We start from the raw sequence: 13,378 nt of genomic DNA on the forward strand, positions 1-13,378 counted from the left end.
TCTATTAGAGTCTGGGAAATATTGAATTATAGAACTCTTTGTTTCCTTCAGGTACTCATAGACAGACTGAAGTTGGGTAGTAAAATGCATCTTTTTAGGTGTAATGACCAAGAGAACCAAAGAGGCCTGGGGCAGTGAGCAGAAAATATGGGATTTGAGATAAGACTTGAATCAGAATAAGAAACACACAAAATGTGCTTCTTGAAAACTCAGTACACATGAGAGTTGATAGAGTCCTAAATGTTGCATTTAGTATTTCAGTCTTCCATGTTTCCTAAAAAGTAATAACATATTTGTGTGTGTGTGTGTGTGTGTGTGTGTGTGTGTGTAAAAAATTAAATGTTAAATTTGTACTTTCTGACTGACTTTGGGCCTTCCCTAAATGATTTTACTCTGCTAAACTCATAGCCTGACAAACAGTGCACCTGCTTAACTGGGCTAAGTGCCAAGAAAAGAAAAAAAGTCAGGAAAATTAATTTCCAAGAGCAGTAGATAAATGGCACACCTCATTAGAAAATCTATTTAAAAGGCACATCAGGAGATGTCTGCAAGACTTTTCATAAGAAATTGATGGTTCCTACCATTATGTCCTTGCTGGCTCTCTTCTCAGATTACGGATCTTACTTCCTGGTAATAAGATTCAAATTCAAGTTACGTTTAATGAGTCTCTCCTATGTGCCAGGCACGTATGTTTTACATAGATTATTGTATTTAATTCTTACAATATTGGTTTGAAATAAGTATATTTTGTGGAATGCTTGCAAAAATTACCAAATGCGCTTTGAGACATGCTGGTACAACCATATAACAGTGTTTTCCTCTTATGGATGAGGACGCTAATGAATGATGATCCTTGTTCTTAGGAAGGAGGAGATTTACCACACTCTATTGCTGTGCATTCTGACCTTGAGGAAAATCATCAACATCCACTAATACCTTAGTTTGTAGTCATTTCTTTATAAATCCTATTTGTTTGCACTGCTGATTGTTTAGAGAGAAAGTTGTCACTTCATAAATAAAGCAAAAGAAATGTGTAAGAAATTTCAACCAAAGCCTACAAATTCTGGCCCCAAAAGATCAGAATACATTATCAAAACACCCCTTCATTTTCTGAGAGGGTGATCTCTCTGGCTGAGTCTGCGGAAGCTTGGAGGGAAGATCTCCAGCAGCCTTTGTAACTCCCTAGCCTCAATTACTAAGAGAGCAATGTTCCTCTGTCCCCCCATCCCCCCACTTAGGGTTTCCAAAGACATTCTTCTTTGAGGAGAGAACTAAAGTCAGTGTGGATAACAGAGCGATCATACGGCTTGGTTTGTGTCTGATGTCCTGAGGTAAATCTTAATCGCTCTCCATTTCACTCTCACAAGTATCCTCTTTCAGCTGTTAGATGACATTGTTGTCCTATATGAAGATTTTGTACACTGTCAAAGCGCTAAGCTGGAACTATCTTCCCAGAATTCCCTTATATGTATGTTTTCAGGTAACAGTTGGAGACAAGATATTTTTGCAAGTTTTGGAAGGCACAAATATGGCAATAATGAAGCCATTATTTATTGTCTGAAGTTGGTGTAGGGCAGGTGCTTTTGCAGCTCATACTCATGATCCCAAAGAGTCTAGCTGCCTTTGTTGTGTGGCAACAGCCGCCACATCTCCAGCTCGCACTGGGCTGGCTCCTTCAGCATCTCCAAATCCTGGCCAGGTGCACGTGCAGTTCCGTGGGGGAAAGGCATCAATTTATCCTGCAGCTCATCCGCATAATTGTAATTTGTGGTGGTGAGAGACAAACAAGTCTTCCAGTTTGTTCTTGTCAGTTTCAGTTTGTCCCAATTCCCTCCCATTCTATCCATCTTCCCTTCCCAGTTTCCACCGTGACTACTTTCCACTCAACACCAGATGCATTGCAACAGCCTTACATAGATTAATCAGCTACCATGAATTCATAAACGGTATAATAAACCCTTATTCTATGTAATTCAGAGTAGCTTTCAGCTATTGTGTCAAACATTGACAGATATACATAGTATTGTTTGAATATTATTTGGATGTTATACTAAGTAAGATATGTGGTGTAGGTGAAATATCTTTTCTAGTCTGTTTATTTGGTGCCCTAAAATTTGTCTCATTTGATAAAAAGAATCAAAGTCAAAAATTTTGCAGAATACAAAGCAAGATGTTATCCCCATTTCAGGGGTAAGAAAATGTAAGTTCCTAGACATGTTAGTTTATGGGTTCATAGAGCTGAAGAATGAACCCAAATCATCTAAATGATGCACAAATAAAAGCCAATTCTGCATGTCCCCCACTAGTAGCAAATATATGCATAAATCAGACAGAATTCTGAAAATAGGGATTTGTAAATGTTGCCCAGAAGAGAATTGTTCTTTTCAATCCAGTACAGTATGTGCTTATGAAAACAGATTTTCATTTCTCTGTGAACAACCTTTTCATGGCTTCACAGCATTTACCTACTTTTCTAAACTTCCAGAGAGTAACTGACAGCTGCCCTGACTTTCTGACCTTCCAGATCATTTCCAGCTTATTTCTTTTCCCACTAGCCTTGTTTTGTAAATACTAACAATTACATATTCCAAAGATTATCAGATAGTACAAAAGATTCATCATGATAATACTAATCCCTAGCAAAAGTTTGAATTGTGTCTATCAAAATTAACATTAAATATGATAGTATAATTTACATTTTAAAGCTGTTGTTGAAACCATAATTTATATAGTTCTTTCATTTTTATAATACACATATTTCAAGAATTGCATATAAATCAAATATTTGTAAAGTTAGCAATGTACAAATGTACTACAGAAATTATCATTGAAAGGAATTTGTTCTTATTTTATAAAATACACAACTACCTATAATTAGATTTTTAGATTAGATTACTTAAATATAAGGCATATTTATAGTTCACAGTAGAGCTTCCATTGGAGCGCTGCAATTAAGTTCTATGGACAATGCCTGTGTTACTAGCATTTCATCTGATAGGGAAATACTTCAGTCAATGCAAGCTCAAGGGAAATGAAATTTTGTAGAGTAAGGTAACCAAGTGTCTTTTACTTAAAACTCTAGGTCATACTTTACATTATAGACATTGCAACTGTGTATATTTTAAGAGCCTCTATTACACAGTAAACTATATATTGCCTATTTACGTTAAGCCTGCAGACATGCAGAGTGCAAGAGGAATGCCCCAGTGAGGAATCTGTGTGGTTGGATCCTCCAAACACACATTTCCCTTCTGCACTGTCCTAGTAGAGGTTCTCTGTTCCGGCTCTGACACTGCAACAAGCGTCTGCCTGGGCACCCAGGCTTTCCCATACATTCTCTGAAATCTAGATGGAGGCTGCCAAGCCTCTTTAACTCTTGCACTCTGCATGGCTGCAGGCTTAACATCACATGAAAGCCACAAAGGCTTATGGCTTGTGCCCTCTGGAGCGGGAGCCTGATCTGCACCTGTGGCCTTTTAAGCCACAGCTGGACCCAGAGCATCCAGAATGTAGGCAGCACTCTTCTGAGGCTGGCCAGGGTAGTGGGGCCCTAAGCCTGACCCAGGAAACCCTTCTTACCTCCTAGACCTCTGGGCCTATGGTGGGAAAGCCTGCTGCCAAGGTCTCTGAAATGCTTTCAAGGCCCTTTTCCCATCTTCTTGGCTATCAGCACGTGGCTTCTTTTTAGTTATGCACATTTCTCTAGCAAGTGGTTTCTCCACAGCCCGCTTGAATTCCTCTCAGAAAACGCTGTTTCTTTCTTTGTCACATGACTAGGCTGCAAATTTTCCAAATTTTTATACTCTACATCCCCTTTAAAGATAAGTTCCACTTTAAGTCATTTTTTTTTGTTCCCACATCTTTGAATAGGTTGTTAGTTAGAGGCAGCCAGACTACATCTTAAATGTTTTGCTGCTTAGATATTTCTTCCAGCAGATACACTAGGTCATTACTCTCAGGTCCATACTTCTACAGATCCCTAGGGCATGAACAGAATGCAGCCAAGATCTTTGCTAAGGCATAACGTGCATCACCTTTGATCCAGTCTCCAGTACATTCCTTATTTTCATCTGAGACCTCGTCAGCATGTACTTCATTGTTCATATCACTATCAGCATTTTGATCTCAACCATTTAACCAGTCACTAAGAAGTTTCAATCTTTCCTTCCTCTTCCTATCTTCTGAGCAATCCAAACTCTTTGAACCTCTGCCCATTACCCAGTTCCAAAGTTTCTCCACATTTTCTGGTATCTTTATAGCAATACCCCACTACTGTTGCCAATTTTCTGTATTAAGCTGTTCTTGCATTGCTATAAAGAAATACTTAAGACTGGGTAATTTATAAACAAAAGAGGTTTAATTGGCTCACAGTTATGCAGGCTGTACAGGAAGAATGATGTTGGTGTCTTGGATTCTGGGAGGACTTCAGGAAGCTTGCAATAATAGTAGAAGGAGAAGAGGGAGGAGCAGGCATGTCATATGGTCAGAGAAGAAGCAAGAGGCAGAGAGTGGAAGAGGAAGGTGCCACACACTTAAATAACCAGATCTCATGAGAACTCACTATTGTGAGGACAGCACCAAGGGGATAGCACCAAACCATTCACTAAAAAATTTATCCCCATGATCCAGTCACCTCCTGCCAGGCCCATGTCCAACACTGGGGATTATAATTCATCATGAGATTAGAAGGGACACATATCCAAACTATATCACACCTTTATGCCAATAAACCCAAATAAAAGAGTTCTATATTTTCATGATTTTATATTGTATTTCTTCTTGACAACTCTGCCATAGCCATTTCCTGACACAAAGGGTAAATATTTGATAAGTAATTGTTGAATGAGTAAAATTCCGTAATGAGAAATAGGAGAACCCTGACTATATAGAAGACAATTAATAGTATTTATAGTGTCTGGGTCCTACAGATTCTCCTCCTGTTGGAGAAAGAAAAAAGGGGAGGGGAGAGTACATATGAGAGAATACATTAAAATATTAATGAAATGTTTTTGCTTATGGTAAAAAAAGTAATAAGAATAAGTTAACTCATCAATAGTCATTTAACATTTACTGAGCACTTGGCTGATTCCTTTCCTTAAGGAGCTCACAGTCAATACAGGGTATCATATGTGAAAATAGATAAATACAGTTTAAAATATGTAAAATATTACTAAACAAAAAATGAACAATTACATGTAATTTTGTGAAAAACTCTCTTTATTTTCAGGAACTCGAAATAGAATAGCTTGGTGGGAGAAGCAAAGAGTTTGTCTGGCAAGTACGCTTAGGACCACATGACAGCGGGGCTTAAAAATGCTTTAAAATATTTTCCGTTTGTCCAAAAGTTTTTCGATTGGTTTGGTTTTATATTGCCACGTGTAAAACCTACAAATTATTCCTTATTAATGCTTGATAAAGTACCAGTTCCAAATGAAATTTTCACCCAAGCTTTTTAACTATGATCTTGATGAACTGCAACATTCAGCCTTTGTTCAGCTCTTGCAAATAAGGATACCAATTTCATTGGAAATCAACAAGTACCCCAGACAAAGAAAGGGAACAGGACGAAAAGGAGAAGAATGAAACAGATTTCAGTGATCCTCAAGCACATTTGTGAGGTGCTTTCTTTCTCACATTAAGATGAAAGAGAAACCAAACAACAACTGGAGGGGACACTGTTTCTTTCCATTTGAATTAATTTTAATTTTAAAGCCAAATTTCATGGATCTTACCTGAAAAGTTTTTGTAATCCACTAAATCAAACATAACGACGGCAACAGCTGACCACGTGATTATCAGGGCAATGACCAGAAGCCAGGCTGCAGGAGAGCTGAACGTGGTCACTATATCTTCTGTGACTGTCCTCTTCAGCACTTTTCCAGGGGATTTGGGCACAGATCCATTTTTGCTGTCTATCACAGTTGTGGTTGTAGATGCATTTCCTAATCAAACATTCAGAAAGGAAAATATAATTTAGAAATTCACGTTAAATATTGATGAAAAGAAGCACTGACTATATGAGTGTTGAACCTGTTCATACCACTTTCTAGAACAGACACAACTCCTTAGTGGCAGGACAAAGCTTTCCTGCCCACTAGCGCATTATTTTCTCCTCAGCATTTCCTGTTCACCCTAAAACTCCTGTGCTCATACAATCAGCATTTCTCATCTCCCAAGTCCTCTGAGGGAGAATCAACACAAGTGATAAAATGGTTCAACTGGATAAAACTTCTTCCGAATATTTTTTATTTTATTTTTTTTTTGAGACGCAGTCTCACTCTGTCGCCCAGGCTGGAGTGCAGTGGCCGGATCTCAGCTCACTGCAAGCTCCGCCTCCCGGGTTTACGCCATTCTCCTGCCTCAGCCTCCCGAGTAGCTGGGACTACAGGCGCCCGCCACCACACCTGGCTAGTTTTTGTATTTTTTAGTAGAGACGGGGTTTCACCGGGTTAGCCAGGATGGTCTGGATCTCCTGACCTTGTGATCCGCCCGTCTTGGCCTCCCAAAGTGCTGGGATTACAGGCTTGAGCCATTGTGCCTGGCCTAGAATATTTTAACTTAATTGCATAATTGACCCATCTAGTGAGGTCATCTAATGAGGTCATTCATGTTGGTTTGTTTGTTTGTTTGTTTGTAGGGGCACAGAAGATCTAAGAGAATGATGTTAGAAAATCTTACTATATCCAGTAACTCTTATATTCCTGATTTTAAGAGTCCACATGTTCATGAGAGAAAATTCAAAAAATATAAAAATAAAAAAAATAGAGAAGTAGATAGACAGTTTTAATCTCAACACCCGGAAATAACCACTGTTAATACTTTGCACCTATATTTCTGTACATACATATAATATATAAATATGATTTATCTGGTTTTGACAAGTCATTAGCACATTGTCTTTTACTTTTATACTATGCAATATATCAGAACTGTGTTTTATTGCCATTATGTATTTCTCAAAATACCACTTAAGTGGCTTCATGACATGTAATTTTATGGCCGTGCATAATTTAATCAAAAAGCTTTCTACTGTGGGACAGAGCAGAAATTTTCTCAGCACATATTGTTATTTATTTCTTAAGGAGAAAGTCCTAAATATAGAATTCCAGGGACAAATAACATAATCGCTTTTATACCTTTGAGAATACACGCACGTATTTGAAAGCTAGTATCTTTTGAAAATAGTATATGCCAGTAGTTGTATTACCTTATCCTTGACAATACTATTGGTGATGTTTAAAATTTTTGCAATGACATAAGAGAAGATTTGGGTTTTATTTGCAATTATTCAATTACTAGGAATGAGCTATTTATATATTTATTTTTCCTTGATATTTCTTTTCTTGTGGGTTTTTCCTCCATTTTTCTGTAAACCTCCTTTTAGTGGTTTATAAAATTGCATACATACACATATACATAAGATAGTAACACTTTAATATTTATGTGGCTTTTTTTGGATGACTCTTTACCTTTTATTTTAATGCTACTTTTATATATGGAACATACATCTAATAATGTTGTAGCTCATTCTTCTTCTATAAAATTGATACTACCATATGGCTAGAAAGCCTCCTGGATGGAGACAAGACATGTCTGATTATCTTGGCCACTCTTGACTCATAGAAAGTTAAATCTAGAAGTACCTTAGAGATCATCTGAAACAACTGTTTCATGTTACATTTAAGAACAATTGAAGACCTAGCAGAAAATTCAAGTGATGTACATAGCACTTAAAATCCCAAATTACACAGATGTGAAGTAAGTAATTGAATATTTAAGGGAAAACAAAATTCTACCAATCCAAATATTTTTGCCAAAAGCACAGTTAAAAAACATATTTTGGCGGGGATTAAAATGTAGACCACATTATCTATAATAATTTAAGAATTACATGCCAAGAAAGAAAACTTTGATTCAATATAAAATACATGATTATATTTTTTCAATTTTACTATTTATCTCAAAATTGGAACATTTCTGTGCGATGGATACATAAGAAAATCTAAATTTTCAAATTTCTTTAACATTTTTCATAAAGTAAATTTTACCCAACTGGAAAGAGTTGCTGTAGTTTCTCTTAGAATGTGTCCAATAATAATTGGAAGATTTTAGCCTTTGTGCTCTTTGAAGTCAGGGTGGAATTAAAGCGCTTCTTTCCATCAGTCTCTTGCTCTACCATCAAAACTCTTCCTTTCAGGTATGTCTAGCTTTTTCATGGAAACAGTCAAGCAAAAAATTTATGCTTTGGGCATTATAGATAAGAGATTGGAATTAACTCCTGGCTTCTCTCTGCATTACCCACATGGCTAGAAGGTCACTCTACACTACATCTCTGAGTGAGAAGCATCTATATCTGATAAGTGAGATTGGTAAGACTCAATTTGCAGGTGTATGATGGTGGAGAAATAACTCACGCAAACTGTTTGACACATTTCCTGGTACATGGTAGTCATTTAATAAGTGACAATGCAACAACTACTGAACTACATCATGATCATTATTATCATCACCACTATATTCATTTATTACATCATCACCTTCATTGCTATCAGCACAACTGTGACTCTTAATACAACTACAAATGTCACTCTAAGAAATGGCCCGAAAGGCAGGATTAACCTCAGAAACAAAGGTGGAAGCACCAGCTCTTCAATAGATGCAGGCATTTGTTTCCATTTAATAAGCACATATATTAGGCTAAGATATTTTCAGGGAATCAAAAAAGAATTCTCTGACTTCCTTGGCATCCTGTCCATTCAATTAATTTATTTCTTGTAATACAGGCAAAGAGGAACATAGAGTATAATTTATCCATATAAGTAGAAGCTGTTTTTCCCTATTAGCAAAATTAAGAAAGATGATCTATAGCAAATAGAGTTATTTCATTATGGTGCAAACATTATCACTATAACTGAATTCGTTAAATTAGAAAAATAATATGTGAACCTTTCAAACAGATATGTACACAGAATGCTTGTAATATAAATCCAGTTTATAAGATAATTTTTAAATATTGGAGAAAGAAATAACACTGCCAGCAAAATTAAGTACTTTACTCTTCTGGTTTCTTTAGTCATAAAATAATATTATCCTTCTCTTTACAAAAATGAGATAAATAACATGAAATTCTATGACTAATCAGGAAAGAAAATCAAATGCATTCAAGAGTACATACTAATAGGTAGTAGTAACCAAACAAAATTAGTTTTTAAATTATTTTTTAGATAACAATGATAAGTTTAGCCCCATATTTTCAAAAAATTCAAAAGCTGATAAGGAACATCAGGGGCAAAATAATTTAATTAAGATGTTTAAATTACTTTAGGTAGGAATTAACAATAGCGACAACAAATCTCTTTTCTGAAAAAAAACTGTGGAATACATATTCAAGGTTCATGAACTCAATTTAGTGAAAATGATAGCAAGATGAAAAAATACCTCTAAAACTCAGATTTTACAAACTGCACTTGAGGTGGTGCTCAAGAAGGAAAAATGTAAAAGGAGTCATATAATATCTTCTCATTGATTATTGTGCCAAATTCACATCACTCCTAATGGTAGTTCTGAAAATGGATGAATGATAGGAGTGCTTTGAAATGCAATTGAAGACCCAAGTGGGGCTACAAGTGAATCAAACCTTTGGAATAATGATTTGCAGCAAAGTAAACCAATTATGAGTGTTTAGGACTGGCCCACCTGAAAGCTGATATGTTGTAATCTGCAGTGTTTTAACCACTGGAAGCCTTCCTACTAGCACTAAGCAGAGAACACAAGAATTGCTTTTGCACTTCAGATTCACTTTATTGAGTTGTATATTACAGTCTATTTCTGTAAACAGTATCACACACACCTGCTCTGTATACTGAAACTCAAGGAGTAATTTTACTGAGATTTGATACAAATTAGTTGAATCCTGGTCACATTATAAAAAGGCAAAGCCTTTAAAACAGAACATGAATTTATATATATTTATATATATATATACACACACACACACACACATTTTCCTTTTTTTGATCAAAAAATTGAGAAAATATAAATATTCAGAAATGCAAGCTCTGAGCTGAAAATGAATTTTATGTTTTTTAAACAACTGACATAATATGGATTCTAAATTTTTATTCACTTAATGATCCTTCCAATCCAATTATGGTACAACTATTAAATAGGTGAAAATGATAAATTAATACTAAGTTATGTTTTTCATTGTCCTTTTTTAAATCTTCACACCCTCAAAATTTCCACTTAAGAATTAATCATGACTCAAAGGTAATGAAAATGTGTTCTGAATATACAACCACAAAGCTATAAGCAATTTGAAAGTAATCTGAAGGTCATCCTTCTTAAAGAAAATTATGTGTTGCCCTTGTTATGAAACACATTAAGTTGTACCTTTCAATTTCCATTCAAATTTACTGCAAAAGCCACACAGAGCCAAGAGGAATAAAATTGAGAGGGAATAAATTGCCTTCTCTGACAGCTGGTCAAGATAAATGCAAAGAACAGAGTGTGTAATCTGAGATTATTTAATGTTTGAGAAGCACTTTAAAGATGACAAGAGCTAGTTATTGATATGGCAGGAAAAATGAGAGGTAAATATTACTGAGCAATTTGACATGCGCTATGCTTCTTGAAAGTTGGTATCTCAGAATTGGAGCAGAGCAGCTAGGATATGTGAAGCACTTTCCAGGCCTACTTTTTAATTCTATTCATTTTGATCTCATACAAAATTTTGATTGTCAGGCAGAATCAGCCTCAAAAGAAGTAGGGATCTCACTTAATGGCCATGTGACTCTTTCCTATAGTGTAAAAGGAGGGGTTCCTTATATAATGGATCCAAAGACTGGCTCCAGAGTCAGGTTATACAAAGAAGAATAAGCCATAAGCATCCTGATAGAAGTCACTTAACCGCATGATGCCTTATCGATCAGATGAAGAAACTGCCAAGTGCACTTCCATATTGTTATTCCTTATTTTTCCTATGGGACGCTGACAATGCAATCTCTTTCAGGATGCTCAAGGAAGACACCTACATTCTAGAATGGTATAAATGAAACATTGCATTCTCATTACATAAAAGCATTAATTATGAATTTTGCATTTCACCCTGTAATGTGGTTAGTGTAGTACTCTTACGCTATATCTCTCTTTCAAGATGTGTAGAGCAAATGAGAGACAGGAAGCATATACTACTGATGACATTATATGTGTTATTCCCAAATTACATTAAGAACATAATTCCCAATCACATGTAAGAGTGACCCTTGCTATATTGTTTGTGTTCCAAAACACATGCATGTAAATAAGAACTTCATAGAAATTCAAGTGGAAAGACACTTGGGCAGATAAAGCTCAAAAGTAATAAATTCATTATTTAACTTAAAATGTTTTTTTACCAATTCTAGTGTTTACAAAATGTAAACTAGTCTCCTGACACTTTTAATGAAAGCCCTAAATTGCCACCTTTTCTCCCAGGTTTTTGGGATATGATCATCATAATGCAATTTGAGAGGATGTTTTTGCCACTTAATATGTCTGCTGAGGTTGATATATATATATATGGTTTTTCTTTTTTATTTATTTTTATTTTTATTTATTTATTTATTTATTTTTTAACATTATCCAGCACTCCTTCCTACCCATCCACTCCATTCACTGTTCCATTAAGTGGAAGGGGTAAGGAGTCTCTCCCAGGCTACTTTTATAAGTCACTAATTCCATTCATGGGCTCCACCCTCCTGCCCTAATCACTCCCCAATGGCCCCAACTCCTAATGCCATCACCTTAGGAGTGAGGATTTCAGTGTGTGTTTTGGAGGGACATAAACATTCAGACCATAGCAGTAAAGGTCTACTGCCAGGAAAGGGAGATCTGGGAAACAAGGACTGGTTCCATTTCTAGTCCCACCACTAGAAAAAGAAATTCACTTAATGGAACAGTGGATGGAGTGGGTGGCAATGTAGGGCTTTCGTTAAAAGTATCAGGCGACATGTGGCGTGAGTTTACATATAACTCACCTGCACATGTACTCTCAAACTTAAAATAATAAGAAGAATAATAAAAAGAAAATGCAAACTTCATAAGGTAGGGGGCAAGTGAATTTATAGGAATTAAAATAAGAAGGAACATCTGTTATATGCCATTAACACTGTTGAGAAGTAGGCTAGCAAATCACAGCAAGTGTCTTCATTTGCTCAGGCTGCTTTGACAAAATACTATAAACTAGGTAGCTATCAACAACAAATATTTATTTCTTACAGTTCTGGTGGCTTGGAAATGGCAAGTCAAGGGAGATTTCATTTCACGGGGGTTTGTTGTACAGATTACTTCATCACCCAAGTAGTAAGCTTCGTTACCCAACAGTTATTTTTTTCCTGCTCCTTTCCCTCCTGCCACCCTCTACCCTCAAGTAGGACCCATTGTCTGTCATTCCCTTCTTTGCATTCATGAGTTGTCATAGTTTAGTTCCCACTTGTAAGTGAGAACATGCGGTATTTCATTTTCTGTTCCTGCATTAGTTTGCTAAATATAATAGCCTGCAGCTCCATCCGTGTTTCCTCAAAAGACAAGATCTTGTTCTTTTTATGGCTGCATAGTATTCCATGGTGTATATGTACCACATTTTCTTTATTTAATCTGTCATTGGTGAGCATGTAGGCTGATTTCATGTCTTTGCTATTGTGATAATGCTGCAAAACATTTGCATGCATGTGTCTTTATGGTACAATCATTTCTATTTCTCTGGGCATAGACCCAGTAGTGGGATTGCTGGGTTGAACGAGTTTAGTTTTTAGTTCTTTGACGAATCACCATACTGCTTTCCACAATGGTTGAACTAATTTACACTCCCACCAACAGTGTGTAAGTGTTCCCTTTTCTTTGCAATCTCACATCTGTTATTTTTTGACTTTTTAATCATAGCTGTTCTGACTGGTGTGACATAGTGTCTCATTGTAGTTTTGATTTGCATTTCTCTAAAGATCAGTGATATTGAGCTCTTTTCATGGGTTTGTTGGCTGCATATATATCTTCTTTTGAAAAGTGTTCATATCCTTTGCCCACTTCTTAATGGAGTTATTTGTTTTCCTCTTACAAATTTAAGTTCTTTATAGATGCTGAATATTAGACCTTTGTCAAATACACAGTTTGCAAAAATTTTCTTCCACTCTGTAGGTTGTCTGTTCACTCTGTTGATAGTTTCCTTTGCTGTGCAGAAACTCTTAAGTTTAATTAGATCTCATCTGTCAATTTTTACCTTTGTGGCTATTGCTTTTTGTATCTTTGTCATGAAATCTTTGCCCATTCCTGTGTTCAGGATGGTATTGCCTAGGTTGCCTTCCAGGGTTTTTATAGTTTTGGGTTTTACATTTAAGTCTTT

At 36.1% G+C, this 13,378-nt stretch overlaps 1 protein-coding gene across 3 annotated transcripts in view; it reads right to left on the bottom strand.

The window, feature by feature from the left end:
* Positions 1-13,378, bottom strand: part of TRDN (triadin) — a 419,992-nt gene that overhangs the window by 344,573 nt on the left and 62,041 nt on the right. For all 3 annotated transcript variants that reach the window (XM_011992160.1, XM_011992161.1, XM_011992162.1), the window contains exon 2: positions 5,733-5,942. In XM_011992160.1, the coding sequence (XP_011847550.1) occupies positions 5,733-5,942 (210 nt within the window). The remainder of the gene's footprint in view (positions 1-5,732; positions 5,943-13,378) is intronic.

The sequence above is a fragment of the Mandrillus leucophaeus genome, unplaced genomic scaffold (assembly GCF_000951045.1).
Source record: "Mandrillus leucophaeus isolate KB7577 unplaced genomic scaffold, Mleu.le_1.0 Scaffold405, whole genome shotgun sequence".
Lineage (NCBI taxonomy): Eukaryota > Metazoa > Chordata > Mammalia > Primates > Cercopithecidae > Mandrillus > Mandrillus leucophaeus.